Genomic DNA, 16,831 nt, shown 5'->3' with positions numbered 1-16,831 from the left:
AATGCATACGAAACTCACCTTGCAGTCGGTTGCAAGATTCCCTCCAATCCTGATGATCTCAGGTTGAAGCTCACGGCTTGGAAGCACCAGCACTCGAGACAGTTCAAAAATTCACTAATCACTCACCACACAACCAAGAATGTTTTATCAACTCAAAATCCACAAAGATCAAATAAGATTTTTAATCATTCAAAATAAAATGAATGAGAAAAGTAATCCTTCGAATCTAATTCGCACTGTCACTTTAGTCCGTATCTAAACACACACTAAACAATTCACAAAATCACTTGCACTGAGTCCCGCACTTTGTATTTTCAATGTTCACAGGCGGCGCCGGTTTTTTGCGCTCACTAGGACCCCGATGTTAACGAATTTTAAGTACGCGACACGCGACCACCCGTTCCACGCGCGGTCGCGGAACGACTGACTCCCCACTGAAAATGGCAGGGCTTTGGAGGCGGCGCTCGAGTGGGGGGTCCCCCGGCGAGACTCCGCGCGTGCGCACAGGACACCCCGCATGCGCACAGAGGACCGCTCGAGTGGGGGTCGCCAGGCGATACTCCGTGCATACGCACGCACACCGTCCATGCGCACGGAACATCGCGGGCAGTCTCAATTTGACGAGATACGATAATTGCGAAAATTCTTAACCTAATAAATAATTCTCTCTTAAAAAAAACAGTGCAATCACGTAAAATCCAATAGTCAGTGAAAAATAATTGATTGAAGAGAATTTAGCGTGTGGATTTTGGTCTTGACCATCAAAAACACTTCGATTGGATCTCTGAAACGGGAATGGGAGTATCAGAAACATTGAATTACGTTCTGTTTTCTAATCCCGTCAGCTCGAGTGCCGGTTCGTTTGCGAAAACTGCTGCATCAGCTGTAAGTTGCTGTTATTTTTTAATAAAAAATAAGAGGAATCAATTTATTTATTGTTATTGCCTGATTTTTGGAGACTGGGTAATGCTTCTATAGTTTATTCTATTTTTGAAACTTTGAGGTCATGTAGATACCATACATCCCATACACCAAGGCCATATTTTCCATTTTTTCCTGCTATTTTAAATTATCATTTTTTAAATAGTCCCACCAGTGCCGAACAGCTGCAGAGTGGGGATGACATGGAGTTGAGGGGAAGGTGATAGTGACCGCCGCGCTGTCTCGTGCCGCCTGAAAGAACTTGTCTCCTGTTTTTGGCTTGACAATACCTGCTTGTATCCTACCTTACACTGGCGTGTCTACCTGTCAGCCGACTCGGTAACTACCTCGGTAGCAGTCTCGCTGTCAGAGGGATCAATCGACGGGGTGGATGTTATTTTCTGAATTACGTAATTGGTTTTTGTTTTTTAGTACAAAATTTCGAATTTTCAAATTTCAGTAAATTTTCATGCTCTCCTGATACTTTTTCAAAAATTTTTAATTTTCAAATTTGAGTGAATACCTCCTCGATTCTCATGCTCGCCTGATACTTTTTCAAAAATTTCGAATTTGCAAATTTCAGTGAATACCTCCTCGATTTTCATGCTCCTCTAATACTTTTTTGAAAATTTCGAATTTTTCCATTTCAGTGAATACCTCCTGGATTTTCATGCTCGCCTGATACTTTTTCAAAAATGTTGAATTTTCAAATTTCAGTGAATACCTCCTTGATTCTCATGCTCTCCTGATACTTTTTTGAAAATTTCGAATTTTCAAATTTCAGTGAATACCTCTTCGATTTCGAAATTGTTTTTCCCTTTCGAATCGATTTCATGTCCTTCTAAGGGGAATCACTGTGATTTATGAAAAAAAAACTATCGGTAATTGTATATTCTTTCTTAATATTGAATGAATGAATTTTCTTCCTCGTGTGGGCATTCTGGGAAAACCAGACAATCAAATTTAATCAGTTCGTTTATTATCTCATAACTTCAATACTCTTTTGTTTATCTTGTTTTCATTGTTGGGTTGTTGTTCTACTCCAAAAAATAACACTCTGTCCCACCGATTCTTGAAAAATCCATTGTTGAAGTCCGTCGCTGACATTTTTGGCTTTCCAGCCAACGCAATTTCGTCGACCGTCACCCAACTGTCGTTCTTACATTGCACGAGCAGCGAGCCTTCATTTTTGTCGTAGTAGATTTTTCCTGTTAAACCAATAAATGTTTAAACAATACTTTAGAACCTTGAATAATTTCTCAAACAATAGAAATCAATAAATCAATTAAGAAATCAATAAATTACCAACCAGGATTCGATTCACGTTCATAGCAGTCTCTCGGGATTTTTTTGACTAATTTCACTCCAAAGATCTTGACAGACTTCCCTTGAAATGTTGTTTTCAGTGGAAATATTCCAGTGAGGGCCCTTTGGAGATTATAAACATCTCTCGCTGTCATTTCTTTCCACTTCACGATAGAGATATTTTTCTGTATTTTTGGAGCTGGAATTTCAATAATTATAATTTTTCGTTCACTCTCGTTTTGAATTATAAATCGAGTTGACCGTACCATATGTTACATTCTCGGGCGACTGGGCTATCCCCGAATTAATTATATCTGGCAATTTTCCTAACGTTTCCATCAGTAAATCTCCACCCATACTCGCTAGTCTTTTGTGCAGCTGTATTTGGGTCTCGTGATCGTCTATTTGAATTTCTTTTTGATTGATTATTTCTCCTACGTCGAATCTAGGAATAAAAAATTATTGTTTCCACTCAGAAGAACGATTTTTTACGATTAGGGCGTAGTATGACGGGAAAACGAAGATTTTTCGTACTTTTTCGGTGCAATCTTCATGATTGTCACTCCAGTCGTTCTATCCCCATTCATAAGGGCATGAATTATCGGCGCTGCTCCCCTCCATCTCGGTAATAAACTCGCGTGAACATTTATCATTCCTCTGCGATCCAAAAAGCAAAAAAAAGTCAATCCATCTTGAAAAATTCATCAAAATATCTAAATACAATTAAAAAAAAAATACTAAAAAATGTCTGACAAAAATCCCATAGAAGATTGGAATTCTCAAAATCCTTGCGTTTATCATCAAATTTTCTAGCCATAGAGAGAAAAACAATGATGAAATGACAATTCGGGAGTAATATTAAAAATTCGGTCACAAATTTTCCAAAGAGGAGGAAATAACAGAGAAATAAATGGGAAAAAGTGGAATTAAAGAGAATTTGGTTAATCAATACTTGCAGTGGAAATGATTTAATGATTCTGGAGGGTATCAAGCGCCCGAAGGAGACCACCAGTCCAATATCAAAGTCCAGACAAGCCTCCATAGGCCAGTGGTGAATTTTGATTCCGTGGTCTTGTGCATATTTAGTCACGGCATTTTCATCTCCCTCGTAAGCTGTCACAGCCTCCAGGTGATTGACATGCCTCTTTGACCTGCTGGTTATGTTATTATTGATTTATCAGTAAAAGAGTCTGCAATTACTCACTATTCTTGGTGCAGTCGTTTAAGGCTCTCCAGGGCGAATTCATCGGTTCCAAAGAACAGGACTTTCCATCCACATTTTGAAGTCTCTGATTGTTGAGAGGAAGTGGAATGAAAAAAATTGGTCTTCAAGGGCTTCGGAGAAAACGACAGGTATTTCCAGGGGGTTATCACCAGTTGAGCCCGAACCATATTTTTTCCGTTTTGGAATTTTATAATTTAATTGTTGTTGAAGAACATAACCTTCTCCTATTGTTTTATTTATTTATTTATTTATTTTTCTTATCCTCACGGTTCTGTGAATTTTTTCAGAGGTAATTGTTATGGATATACTGTAATTTTTGGGAGAGGTGTCAGAGGGCTCCGGAGGTTGGGAAAAATATACTGTGTGATTTCCTTGGGTGTCGGTGATGAGAAATTGAAATGGAACTTGCAAGAATGTTTGTCAGAAATTCTGCAATGATTCTGCCAAAGCTGAGATTCATGGGCTTTGGAAAATGCCGGAGGCCGAATTCTACTGTTACAAATCCAGGTACACTATTAATTCGTACGAATCCTAAGCAGTGAAACTGTCCGAAACTTATAGGTTATGGTATTAATTTTATCTGTATTTAAGGTTACTGGCTTTATTTATTCACTACTGAAACCCTATTCAATTTATAAAATAGTATTATATTAAAAACTGTTTGATCATCCCACGTGGATTTTTAAAAGAAATATTTTTCTCCACTCCATGAATTTCTGAGAAAACTTTATTTCTGTCTGGATTACATGTATTTTTTTTTGTTAATCAATCATAACTCCAGAGGAAGATCCAGCTCCGTTGTTCTTCAACGAACAAATCCAGAAAATCCTGAAGACCCTGACACGTCCAGACCCAAAGAAGGTCTTCCGAAGTCGAAAGGATGGCCATAAAATGAAAGACCCAAGGTACAAATTCATGACAGATGAGGAACTACAGGCGGCCCTGCGAAAAGCCCAGAAGAAGCTCGAGGGAAGGCTCCAAATGCCACCAGTTGTTAAAGAGCGAGAACCCATTACTGAGGTCCTCTCCAAGGATCCAGCCCTCCAAGGCTTCGACGAGAGTAAATACGTTTTCACTGATATTACTTATGGTGTGACTGACGCCAATCGTTTGATCGTTGTTAGAGATCCCGATGGCAAGTTGAGAAAAGCCGATTGGGACGAGAGATTCAGAATGAATCATATTTATTTTCCAATTGAGGGAAGGGAGATGTTCACACCGAAAATGTTCCAGGATGAGCATCTTCAGGTATTTTATTTCCATCAACTCCATTGTTAATTTTATTATGTCTCAATTTTTGCATGAATATGCGATAATTTTAAAGCATTAATATTATTACTATTGAAAATTAAGGAAAAAAATTGTAATTAGTGCATAAATGAGATATTTGTTCTGTTTTTTCTCAATTTCAAAGGAGATACTCAACCGTAAGGACTACGAATTTATCTTGGATCGTGCATGCACTCAGTTTGAGCCAGACGATCCCGAATATCAGCGGATCGTGAGAATTGTTTACAACGCGGTGGATTCTGAGAAAGAATACGACAGACTACGATCCACCCGGCATTACGGACCTTTAATATTTCATTTAGCTCTCACAAAAAATATTGACAATCTCCTCTACGAGAATATTACACGAGAATTCATCGAAGATGCAGCTCTCCTCATCGATCTCTTCTACAGAATCCACCGATCATCAAAATCAGGACTTGACTCCACAGGAAATCATACCGATGTTATTCAAAAATACATCGAAACCGATGCAGCGAGCAGAGGTAAATTAACATCTGCATTGAACGCCTACAATGAACTCATAAAGACGCGAAAAACTGTTGAATCGGGAGTGAAGAAAGCCCATGGGTTTGATTGACTCAATAATTTTGATTATAACCCACAAAAATATATTATTAATTAATAAACTGATTAAAAAAACAGGTCTGTTCTTTCTCCGCGAAAAAATAAATAATTCTACCCTCAAATCATATGATATTTTGTGCTTTATTCGTTGTTCAAAGGTATCTCTCTCATTCATAAATTTCCACTTCATAAATTAATAGTCGATTATTTTATTATAACTATATATTACTTACAAACATTTACAAATGTAACAATTCAATTCAATTTGGCATACATTACCGTTCAGAATAGATTATTACACTAATGTCCCAATTTTCCATCAACTGTTCCCTCCAATCATGAAAAATCTTCATTTCAGTTGTTAATCTAACGTGAGCACGATACAAGTATCCATAATCGTTTCATTAATTTGATTATCCATCGGGACAATAACCGCACAATATTGACAATGAAAAAAATTACCTAACAGGTGCCAATGAATCATGCGAGATGCATTTGTACAAATTTTTTCATGTACTACATATTTTATTGATTAGGTTTGGAATACTTCGTTAACGGTAATGACTTCTGCGTTGAATCAAAGAGTATTTATGATTTATCTTTATTCTCCTCCTCTAGCGATTATAATTTGTGCATTGCAACGGAAGGAATGAGAAAACTAATAAAATTATTAGGCCTCTCAACGAAATTTCAACGAAATTGTGCGGCAACAATTCAATGTCAAGTATTTATCACTACCCTATTGATCAGAGTGTAAAAAATGATTTATGAAAGTCTAATTAGTCAAGAGATTCATCAATAACTTGATGTAAACGATATTATTTCACTCCATGGAATTATACGTGCCCTTAGTCTTTTTATCTGAATATCTACACTTAATTGTCATGGCATAGATACTACTGATACCTGAAAAAATCGAAGAGATCTGAGGTGATGGGAGGTGGATAAGGGGGCTAATTTCTCAAAGTCACTATGATAAGTATTATCAAGTAATACTGTAGATGAAGGCTGAATTCACTTCATTTATTCAACATTATCTTGAGCAATTTCTTCGATTCTACTGAAGAATTCATCAGACCCACATTTAGAATGATCGCCATTTGTTTATTTTTTTATTTGTTAAATGATTAAACATTTATACAAAATCGATGAGTTCGAGAGATATGCAAGTGATAGGTGATAAATTAACGATTGATTGTATTATTGCTTAATTGTTCCCACGGCAAATAAAATTAAATCACCTGGAAATAAAATACCTAGCAAAACGGGGAAATTCAATATTTACCCTAAAATTGGCACAGTAATCTGATTTTCGTTAAATTTCTCTCTTTCTCTCTCTCTCTCTCTCTCTCTCTCTCGCTCTCTCTCTCTCTCTCTGTCTGATGGGATTATTCTATTGAGTGAAGTGTCATCTACTCCTCGAATTTATATCTGTTGAAAAAACTTCCTAATTCATTATGGCATCCTGCAATAGTGATTTTACTCTCTGACTTCCATTTTTATTATACGTGCATATTATATTATGTATTTCTATATATATATATGTGGATAGTTGTGGATACTCATAACATTCATGTCGACATGAGATTCTCGTGATGTAAATGATTAGAATGATAATCATCCTCTCTCCATTCACAAACAACATCAAATTTCTATTTTTATTCAATTCTGGAAGTGAATGGAGGGAAGTTAAATGTTAATGCAGTTATGTCAACTAATTACTTCATTTAATTAATGCTTTGTTTTTCTCTTGATTACTTCAGCCACGGAGACTTGAGCATGATAAGCCCCACGAAACACTCATATAAGTCGTTACAATTCATTGAATCTCCTCTTCACACCTCACCACTCTCAATAATTCGTATAGCTCACACATTTATTTAATCTGTTATTATCGCTCTATGGGTTTTGAATATGAATGATTAATTTATACGGTACGTCCTCCCGACTAATTCCCATTCACACTGATCATTTAAATTTTCCAATCTGCATCATATTACAACTACTAATTACGATTAATATCAGATTAATGCTTTTAATGCGTTAACGACTGAAAAATCGTAATTGCAATTACGCATTACACATATAATCCATGTGAGAATTTTTTATTAGTGATTTTTGTTTTTTTCACGTACACGGGGAATCCCCAGGAATTATCAACCGGTGCGCATCCCGCGATGACATATATCTAAACAATTTAACAGCCAAAACCGAGCATTAAATATTTCTTATCTGATTAAATTCGTTATTCAACGGTAGAGATAATTGATGGATGAATTTTATTTCTTCTCGTCTAAATGAATAATCCTCCTGGGTTTAATCTGCAATCTATAAATACGCACCCCTATTTATTTCTATGGTATAACGTGATTATTCTTTCAATGAAGGTTTCGAGTATTTACACCCTGGCACTCGTCGAGCTCATTAATATTCCTTCCAAGCTCATATCTACCCTCATCCGAGTAGCTAAAGCTACAACATCCATTAAACACCCCATGAAAAATTCCTCTTCCCTGTCATACGCAAGCAAATAAAATTTCAACATTTAAATTTCGACAAGCGCATGACAAATCTCCCATAAACAAATTTCCAATTCCCAAAAACAGATTATCAATAATAATATTAAATATACGCAACAAATAATCTCGCAACATTGTAACCCATTATAATCCTCCACAATAATTTCATAATAGAATTGAGTAAAAATTCTTCACTCAATTGTAATAATAATCGCGTGATTAGTAACAGGAAAATAGATAACGAATCGAGGGACTTGACATGATTATTTCTCATGAAGAAAAATTGATTTCAAAGAGAAAAATGAAGTATCCAGTGAGCCTGTCGATTATCGGTCACAGAATATCAGTTTCGTAAATCTTACTTGTTGTAGTTTGATTGCCAACAGCTGGTGCCTGTACCTGATTATCATTGACAGTCTGATCGTTCTTCGGTGTTGTGAGACTCGTGAGAGATCCAGAATTGGCAGCGCTCATGCTCAGGCCCATTTTAGCGAGTAAATTGCTCTCGGAGCCGGTTTTCTTGAGTAGATCGGGTGGAGTTGGTGGAACAGTCGTTAATCCCGATGTATTTCTCTGAAGCTGCTGAAGTCTTGCGTACTGCTCCTGTAGAGCCTTCTGCTTTCGGAGGAGTTCCTGGTGTCGCTGCTCCAGCTGCTCCTGCCTGCCCTTTTTATTCTGCACCCCTTCCTGAGAGTTGATGCTCTCGCAGGAGCTGGAGTTGGATGTCGAGAGGATATTGTTCTGGGGCTGATTCTGTCCAGTTTCATCTGCAGATGGTGGAGCTCCTGGTGGTAGTGCCATCGGTGGCTTTCCCGTCTCCTTGGCATTGGGTCGACCTCTTCTCAGGGTTCCCGTTGGATTTCTCGGTGGCAATTGTGGACTCGTGGGACTCGCCAGGGGTGATCTGGAGCTTGTTCTTGGTGGGGGTGGAGGTGGAACTCTTCTGGCTGTTGCCAATTGCAAAAGCTCGGCGTTTCGCTCGGGAACTGGTGGCTTTTGTGGTGCTGCTGTACCATCTGACACCTGGAGTCTTGCTATCGGTGGTGATGTGTCTGTATCGGAGCTCGAGGGGTATGAGTGCAATCGACGTAGGGTTGTACTCGTTGGTATTATACCGATACTTCCTGATGAATCTATACTACCCTTGCGACCGATCTCGGAGATATTTGGTGGGCGCACACTCGATTGCACTATTTGCGATGAGGATCTACCGATTTCAATGAGATTTGGGATGTGATTTGTTGGGTGGCTTGTTGATGACACTTGGGACAGTTGGGATGATGGACGAGAGAAGGTTTGAAGTTCATCTAGCAGAGCGTCGAGTGCGTTCTCCGGACGCTGCTGATGGGGGGTGGATGATTCACCAGGGTGGGACCCTCCCCCGATGACGCCCGCTGACCCCAGGACAGTGCGTTCCGCTGGCACAGGGGCAGTTGTCTGTCAATTAAGGTTTCAGTCAGTACTCGGGGAGTATTTACTGTCTATCGTTGCCTATGGTTTTTGGTTCATTCGTTATGTGCAGGTGGTTTCAGTGGTTTTAGTATTTTTTTTTTCTTTTCTCGGGCGCATCTTCCGGCCTTCGGGCATTCGACTCTAGAGATTTTCCGGGTCCTCGGGGGTTGGAAGGCGGAACGCTCAAGATTCACAGCCAGAGGGCAAATTCAGGAGCGAAATGAGAAACTGACAGGTTGTCGATTTTTATATTTACGTTAGGAATCCATCATTCGAATTAATTATTTGTAGAGTGTAAATTCTGTAATTATTTTTGGTTTTTTTTTATGGGGGCATTATAGAAATCTGAGCAAAAAATTGATTATTTATCAATTGAATGGTATTATATTCTTTGAGCAATTTATTAATTAAGAATAATAGTTCTTTTTATATTTTTAAATACTGGATAACTCGACTTTTCTCGTTTTATCATTTCGCTATTGAATTTTTATTGAGGTATTCAGTACGCACAGGCAACCTCGTGTCACGTGCAAAAAATATTGAGAGAAGATTCTAGCGGTGGGAAATTCCATTGGGATTTTATCAAAATTTTCCAAATTTTCCGAGTGTTTTTAATTAGAAATTCGAATTTTATACACTTTTATGTTCATTCTTGTCAAGACGAGAAAAATGTGCACAAAGTATTTTTTATAACATGAACATCGTATTTTGTATAAATTTTCTTTAATTCTCATGGTGTAATCAAACTGACAGATTTCCCAATGTAATTTAACAATTGACAAGTTAACGCTAGAATTATCAATAAATATTTTTCATGCGTGATTCTGAAAATCTCTGACTTCTATATCCCTCAAGAGTTTATGTACAATTAATTTTTTACTAACTCTCGGTACAATCTATTCATGCTAAAGTGCATAAAACATGCGTGACACTTGAAATACTGAACAAAACAATATAATCCATCATATCCATGGAAAAACGGCTGAGCTAATTAATGGCACGACGTTACACCGATATGATGGAGAATAACGAAAATAACGAAATAAAATTTGTTAGATAGTTACCTGTGGTCATTATGCAAATGTACAATATTTTTATGCTGTGCGTGTTACAAGTCAGTACTCGTATGAGGCTCTTTTACAATTGGCACCGATTGCTGTCCAGTATTAGTCAACATAAAAAAAAAAAACAAAAATAAAAATGAAAATTAGGGGAGAACGTCGGTTTTCTTGTAATTTTTTCTCATCGTTGTCGGTCACTTGTCGTTTATTTACACCTCCAAAAACGTTACACACAAAAATCTACCCATTTTACTAAACAAATGGATAAAACAAATTGGCATATCAGTGCTTTCTATCCATTAATTATTCATCGCAGCAAATGAATATTCCGGCACTCGTGCAGCATGCTGTCTCACCCATGCGGAAAATCGTCACGAAAATAGGAGTGTGAATGACATAAACAAAAGAAAAGTTTTTTTTAAAAAAAGAGCCAATGAAATAAAATATATACACAGACAAAACCTTCAGTCCAATCCTTATAGTAAGGCAGTAGTAACGGGATTATAGAGAAAATAGGAGATTTATTCAATGGCAAGAAGAGTGTTTCACGTGTTGATAAGTCAACAAACCTGAATGAAACACAATAAAATAAAATAAACGATAAAGTACAATTTAATGATAAAGGAGAGATGATAATTACTGTGAAGAAGTTACCAAAATTACATACTAAGTTAAGACACATTAGGATAAACCAATAAGTCATAAGAAGCTAAATAAATAAATAATACGACTTTATAAAACGCAATGAAATTATTCGGATTAATTACTTCAGTAATTAATCAATCGTTTGGTTACACTATCACTCTACGGTTTATTCATGTTGTTTATTGTAAAGAGGGTGTAGCAAAAAGAAATGTCACCGTTTTCATCGATGAATTTTGCTTCTGAATTCAATTATCAAACCCGTCATCGACGACAAGACTTCTTTAAGTCACCCACCTATTTTGTTGTTCATTAAAGATGCAACGAGCAATGCCAATTTTATTTCTTCGTGATTATTCCAGATTACAATAGATGCGAAACGGATAAGAAGAGAAGGAGGAATACATAGTTTCGTTTTTTTTTTTGTTTACTTTTTGACAGACACTCACGCATTAAATTACAATTGTTCATCGAAATGTTTATTCATTGGTAAAATGCAGTTTTTTTTTCCAGTTTTTCAATTTGTTTCTATCATGAGGAAATCCAATGTAAACCTTGAACATCGGGACACCTTACTATAAGAAGTGGATTGGAGGGAATGCCTTGTGGGAAGAATCTTCTCCTGATTGTAACTCCCTCGTGTTGATAATTAACGGCAAAAAAATAATTGACCGATTGAATGGAATTGAATTATCATTTTGAGAAATTTTATAGGCGAAGAGTTTGCTGTTAAGCCGATAGAAAATGAGAGAGAAATTGAAGGCAGATAGAATGAGTCTCGCTTGAAGAAGAGACTACGCATTGCAAAGATCAAGAAAAAACCACAATCGAGCTCTCGATTCCTCATATGCTCTTGCATAATAAATAAAATAATAAATAAAATATCAATAATAATAATAAAAGATTTTTAGTGTTGGATAAAACAATTAGAATGCAAAATCTCTGCATTCACGTATTTATCAATGCCAAACACCTAACAAACTGTGGCAGTTTCATTTTGATATTTGAATAAATGAGTTTATGTACACAAGGGATATAATTTTCAACAGCAGTGCGTGGTAACTCGCAATGAAAAATAACCGAATAAAATATTTTCAATAAAGATAAAGTTGAAAAGAAATGTACTTTAACAAGCACGAATTAAATTGAAATATGATGTTAAAAACGACTGTAACACGTGTAATCGAAAAAATATTTATCGATGATGAGAATTCAAATTGTTCTGCTTCTTGGTTATTTTATTTCAAATAAATACGACGCGATGTGATTAACTGTCTCTGGACTGATTCTGGAATGATTTATCTCTGGTATACAAAGCAGAATAATTTGAGGCGTCTGAGTGAAGGATGATGTCGCACATGACTCAATGAATGAATATATTGAACGACGATAAAATATATAGATATAGATATAAAACAGTATAGAATAATAGTTATAATGAATTAATATGAGAAAAAAATTACTCGTGACTGGTCTGTATGGCCTCCTTGAAGTTAGTACTCCACTTCCAGCCATACTATAAAAATTTAATATCATGTTCAATTTTATTGTTGACGCATGTTTGTTCCTATTAACTTATTTCAATGAAAAAATCATCACCGATTGACTGATATTGACGTGCGAATTGTCCATTAATTTTTAATGCGTTGAGGGACTCGTTGAATTTTCTCTCATTGCTTAATCATCACCAGGGGATAAATTAAGTAGCAACAATGATTATTCCATTTCAATTGTTGAACCAATGTTGCTACCTCATTGAAACACAGATTTTCCTTGTGAATAGATTTACAACTAAACACATAATGATTTGACAAAACATTTGGAGTACTTTGGCATAAAGGGAGACAATTAGATGACACGAAGTATTAATGGGATTTGTTAAAAATGTTAATGTTTTGTCACATCGCCGGCTAAATTTTAATTCTATTCTATCGGGAGACAGCAAACATTTATTCGGTATTTCTTGGGAGCGCTTCGTTGGGATTTTTCTATGGATTATGAAATAATAGAAGTTGCAGGATTTTAGTATCGACAATTTAATGGAAATAATCATGATAAAATGAGAATGCAAGGGCTGTGGAGATGGAGACTGATTGAATTATTAGTTGTTAAGCAAGGGGGAATAAATAAAATCTATGTAGTGCCTCTTTCCTTCTATCGGGGCAATTGTGCAATTGATATATATTGGGATATACCGTTCCCTCGGTTATTCATGTGATGACTGTAGACGTCATTCTAGGGAGGTTTTAGATTAATAATATGCGAGCAAAGCATTAACTAATAATTCGTCTACCAAGAAAAATATGTGATATTCTAAGAGTTGTTCCTGAAAATTTTGCGTATTATCGATGTGTCTGGATCAACCAGCACTCAACAATTAAAAGCACGATGATTTATTCTCTCAGTTCTGCTGTTAAACAGAAATTCAAATAGTTACAAGTTATCCATCTAGGAAGGTTTACATTAGATTTCATTATTCATATTGAATTTACACAAATATATCGTTCTCATCAACTCAAATTGTGCTAATAACAAATATTAAATAGTCTGTAGGCATTATAGAAAAACTATTCCATCTGTTACTGTCCAAACTCACTTTGGTCGGTGTAAAATTCTTTTTAAAATCTCGATTATTCACGTCATAAGGCATTTTAATAACAGTAACCATAACTTTCAAGTTTAACATTTCTCTCAACAGGATTTCAACGAAACATCTTTTCGATAATTATAACTGATAATTCTGTCTTGCCATGGATATTCTGTTATTCATGTAAAATTCAATTTTTTCCACAGGCAATTAATTTCTTGCAAGACAAAATTCTCACCATCTTCTCCGCTTGGAATTTTTTGTAATGAAGAATGCGTGAAAACGTTGCATTTTGTTGTAATACTGGGGATTGTGCGGATAACAATGTCAGATCTGGCAAAATAAGTGATCAGGATAAATATTTGAAAAATATTTCTTCGTCTACAATACATACATTTAAAAATTTTGCCAGATCCGAGTGTCAATGTAATGGAATGTAGAAGGGCCGCACATGCTGAATCTTTAATATATTTCGATAATGAAGCACATGATCGTAAGAAAAATTTCTTAACGTAAAATGATTTATGTATAAATATATAATAGAAATACTTGTACAGTCGATACAGTTGCACACATAAATGTCTAGCCTGTGGACGAATATATGTGCAAATTTATCAAATAATTTCGTATATTTTTTACACGTTTCTATGACACTCGTTTGCATGCGCCGAGGCGGGTGGTACTATAAACCTTTACTAATGTAGAAGGGAGTGAAGCGGTATACAGTTAAATTCACAAATTCCATTTTTCCTCATGTATAAATAAATTATACAAAAATTTGTGAAGTTGACTGAGCTGGGAAAGTTTCTTCCTCTTTGCTCGAACTCCGTAAATTCAATGATTAATGAAACAGTCATCATGGAATTATCGTCGTAACTTTGCGCGTAATAAATTAAAACGCAAGAATTAAAAAGCGGCACTGTGGCAAATCAAAATGACAAATCGAAATAATATGTTAATTAATCGGTGCTGATGTATGCACCACTCCAATTTCAAACGGTAAAACTTATAAACCAGATATGACAATGACTAATCTATGTGTTTCAAGCAATTTGCTGAAGGTTGAATTTCGTTTCGTGCAATTGAAAGAAATTTCAGCTCTGGGGAAAGAATTTGGGGAGTGAAGGGATTATTTTAAGTTATCAATTCAACTATTTCGGGGCTGCTGTTACCTTTGAGTGTTGGGCTGATGTTGGGGTTATTGGTGGTGTCTCTTCAGAGTCTAGGCTCACTGCGTTTGGTAATCGTTGCTCTTGCACCGAGGCCAAGCTAAAATTATTCATATAAAAATAATTGCATCGATGTAGTCATTTAATTTGTTGAATATTAAATAGATTCTCACCGTTTGAGCGTGACGAGGGTACCAGTGAGTTTCTTGCACCGCCTCAGAGCAGATTCGAGTCGTTCTGGCTCTTCCTTGAGGAATTTCTCCTCCCTCACTACCTTCTCCATCTCAGAACTCAGAAGGCCTTTCATACCCTCCTGGAGGCTTGGGAAACGTACTTTGAGATCTGCTACTGTTTTGCTGTTGAAATAAATGGATATAAGAATGATGACGAATGACCACGGATAATGGCATTTTTGTATTCAACGCGTTACTACCTGGATTTACTCAGAACCAATGCCATGCTCTCGACGTCCGACATGTTGACACGTGTCTTTCTGTTTATCACATTTCCCCGCAGTTCCTCCACCGTACTCTCTAGCTCGCTGTTAATTGGATAAAGTTAATTCTATACTTTATTTTTATTTATTCCTTTTAAGATTACTCACGTGAGATCTTTTTCCAGCCTAATCATTTCTTGTTTGTAGAGGTCCTCTTCGCGGCTCAATCTTATTTTCTCCGAGTCCCCAGCTGCCCATGCCGCATCACCACCCGATAATAACATTGCTCTATAAATAACAACAGAGGGTTAATCGTTTCTTTGATTATCGGAAGTCTTTTATAGAAGTTTGTCGCCTGTTTGGGGATAAGTCAAGATTCTATTTTTTATCCGTTAAATTCTGGATTTCTCATTTAATGGGCAGCAATTGAAAGGAATTTTTTAATAGTTTGAGGACTCACCGAATCGTGATGAAAGTGTCTCTAATTGTTTCTCTGACCGTGTGAGCTTGGGCCTGCGACATTCTCCTGAGATTACGAACTTCTTGACGAAGATCTTTAGCTTTTTTCTGAAGACCCCTGAGTTGATTATACATTTCTGGTGTCAGGGCCAAATCGCGGTAGACATATCCACCAGTGGCGAGGGCCACGGGTTTGGGGGGTAAATTGGGTTTATGACGATCTCGCTCTGAAATTTCAAGGCAATAACGACTCAGTTAAACATCGATACTTTTATATCGTCTCGTTAATACAAATACTCGGTATTGTCTTCGGTGGTACTATTTTAGTTCGAAAAGCAGTTGATAATTCTTTACCTTGCGAAGACATCCGTGGTAAAGTGGATGACTTGATTGCTGGTTTCGTCGGTTTTGTATCCGCTAGCACGTGGCATTTTCGGAATTACAGGATTGTTAGATTAAAAATGAAAGCATGAAGAAGTTATTTGTTAGTGACTGCCAGTTATGATTAGTGTACACGAGCTGAATGATTAGCTGTTAAGTTCTCCAACCGAATGTTAAAATCAAAGAAATCATTAACCCCTTCATTGCGTACTCATTATTTTTTTATGCATTGAGAATTAATGAATGAATTAATTGAGAAATAATTTGTTTGATTCTATTAAGATTCATTCGCTGCTCTGTTGAAAATTTTTTGAAATTTCAGTCACAAAATTATTTTGAATTTTAAAAAACGGTCGATAATTTTCCAGAGTAATTCCTGAACAGCAATTAGTAATGGTACCGAATAATGATTGAAATCTTTTTTTTTTACCTGCATGTTGAGGTGAGTGTTGTTTGGGTGAATTCATGTCTGGTGGCTCGTCACTGAACGAAACGGATTTTTCGAAGGACACCGACTTGTCTGTAATACATCAATAAAAATCCTGAAATATCCTGAGACACCCTCAACCAATAAACAACGGGTAATGAACGAAAAATGGAACAATCCGATACTGAACTCATCCAACACTGATGTCAGCTGAGTGACAAGCTCTCCTCTAAATCATGCAATTCGATGCTGCAATTAAAACAAAAACGACCAACAGAGATGAAGAGAAAAAAAAATCATTAGAGTGTATCGCACCTTTGCCTAATTTCGGTGGTTTAACATCAGTCCTCAAGTACGAGTCATCTGTAACGGCAGGTGGAGAAGAAAAAT

The 16,831-nt window shown here is 36.5% G+C and overlaps 3 protein-coding genes across 18 annotated transcripts in view; 1 reads left to right on the top strand and 2 right to left on the bottom strand.

The window, feature by feature from the left end:
- The first annotated feature begins 580 nt into the window (after positions 1-580).
- Positions 581-6,211, top strand: mRpS22 (mitochondrial ribosomal protein S22). 2 transcript variants are annotated; one of them, XM_011309535.1, is made up of 5 exons: positions 581-885; positions 1,097-1,331; positions 3,739-3,958; positions 4,233-4,699; positions 4,866-6,211. In XM_011309535.1, the coding sequence occupies exons 3-5, from the start codon at positions 3,850-3,852 to the stop codon at positions 5,319-5,321; spliced, it is 1,032 nt and encodes a 343-aa protein (XP_011307837.1). In that variant the 5' UTR covers positions 581-885; positions 1,097-1,331; positions 3,739-3,849; the 3' UTR covers positions 5,322-6,211. The 2 variants fall into 2 exon arrangements, with proteins under 2 accessions (XP_011307837.1, XP_011307836.1); XM_011309534.1 differs by having other exon boundaries at positions 1,088-1,331.
- On the bottom strand, positions 1,879-3,745 carry LOC105269372 (methionyl-tRNA formyltransferase, mitochondrial). Its single transcript, XM_011309533.1, has 6 exons — positions 3,431-3,745; positions 3,183-3,380; positions 2,761-2,883; positions 2,493-2,671; positions 2,231-2,425; positions 1,879-2,129 (listed from the first exon to the last, which is right to left on the bottom strand). The coding sequence occupies exons 1-6, from the start codon at positions 3,616-3,618 to the stop codon at positions 1,906-1,908; spliced, it is 1,107 nt and encodes a 368-aa protein (XP_011307835.1). The 5' UTR covers positions 3,619-3,745; the 3' UTR covers positions 1,879-1,905.
- Positions 6,212-6,623: 412 nt separating the features above from the next.
- Positions 6,624-16,831, bottom strand: part of LOC105269375 (uncharacterized) — an 82,026-nt gene continuing 71,818 nt past the window's right edge. For 8 of the 15 annotated variants that reach the window (XM_011309538.1, XM_011309549.1, XM_011309547.1 and 5 more), the window contains 9 exons: positions 16,757-16,831; positions 16,445-16,534; positions 15,988-16,050; positions 15,635-15,860; positions 15,343-15,462; positions 15,172-15,279; positions 14,912-15,094; positions 14,742-14,838; positions 6,624-9,264 (listed from right to left, as the gene is read on the bottom strand). In XM_011309538.1, coding sequence (XP_011307840.1) covers positions 8,161-9,264; positions 14,742-14,838; positions 14,912-15,094; positions 15,172-15,279; positions 15,343-15,462; positions 15,635-15,860; positions 15,988-16,050; positions 16,445-16,534; positions 16,757-16,831 — 2,066 coding nt within the window. In that variant the 3' untranslated portion in view covers positions 6,624-8,160. Of the gene's footprint in view, positions 9,265-10,343; positions 10,436-12,445; positions 12,499-14,741; positions 14,839-14,911; positions 15,095-15,171; positions 15,280-15,342; positions 15,463-15,634; positions 15,861-15,987; positions 16,051-16,444; positions 16,535-16,756 lie in introns of all 15 variants that reach the window. The other 7 variants (XM_011309542.1, XM_011309546.1, XM_011309551.1 and 4 more) reach the window with 6 other exon arrangements.

This window comes from Fopius arisanus, unplaced genomic scaffold, assembly GCF_000806365.1.
Source record: "Fopius arisanus strain USDA-PBARC FA_bdor unplaced genomic scaffold, ASM80636v1 scaffold00068, whole genome shotgun sequence".
Lineage (NCBI taxonomy): Eukaryota > Metazoa > Arthropoda > Insecta > Hymenoptera > Braconidae > Fopius > Fopius arisanus.
The sequence above is the reverse complement of the archived record's forward strand: the minus strand, read 5'-3'. Positions and strand labels throughout refer to the sequence as shown.

What these genes read in the sequence shown, in the direction of transcription:
- mRpS22 (XM_011309535.1), top strand. Translation starts at nt 3,850, where the DNA reads ATGGAACTTGCAAGAATGTTTGTCAGAAATTCTGCAATGATTCTGCCA. An exon ending in TTCTACTGTTACAAATCCAG is followed by an intron (nt 3,959 to 4,232) that starts GTACACTATTAA and finishes TCATAACTCCAG; the next exon opens with AGGAAGATCCAGCTCCGTTG. An exon ending in TCCAGGATGAGCATCTTCAG is followed by an intron (nt 4,700 to 4,865) that starts GTATTTTATTTC and finishes TCAATTTCAAAG; the next exon opens with GAGATACTCAACCGTAAGGA.
- LOC105269372 (XM_011309533.1), bottom strand. Translation starts at nt 3,618, where the DNA reads ATGGTTCGGGCTCAACTGGTGATAACCCCCTGGAAATACCTGTCGTTT. An exon ending in AAACGACTGCACCAAGAATA is followed by an intron (nt 3,381 to 3,430) that starts GTGAGTAATTGC and finishes TAACATAACCAG; the next exon opens with CAGGTCAAAGAGGCATGTCA. An exon ending in ATCATTAAATCATTTCCACT is followed by an intron (nt 2,884 to 3,182) that starts GCAAGTATTGAT and finishes TTTGGATCGCAG; the next exon opens with AGGAATGATAAATGTTCACG.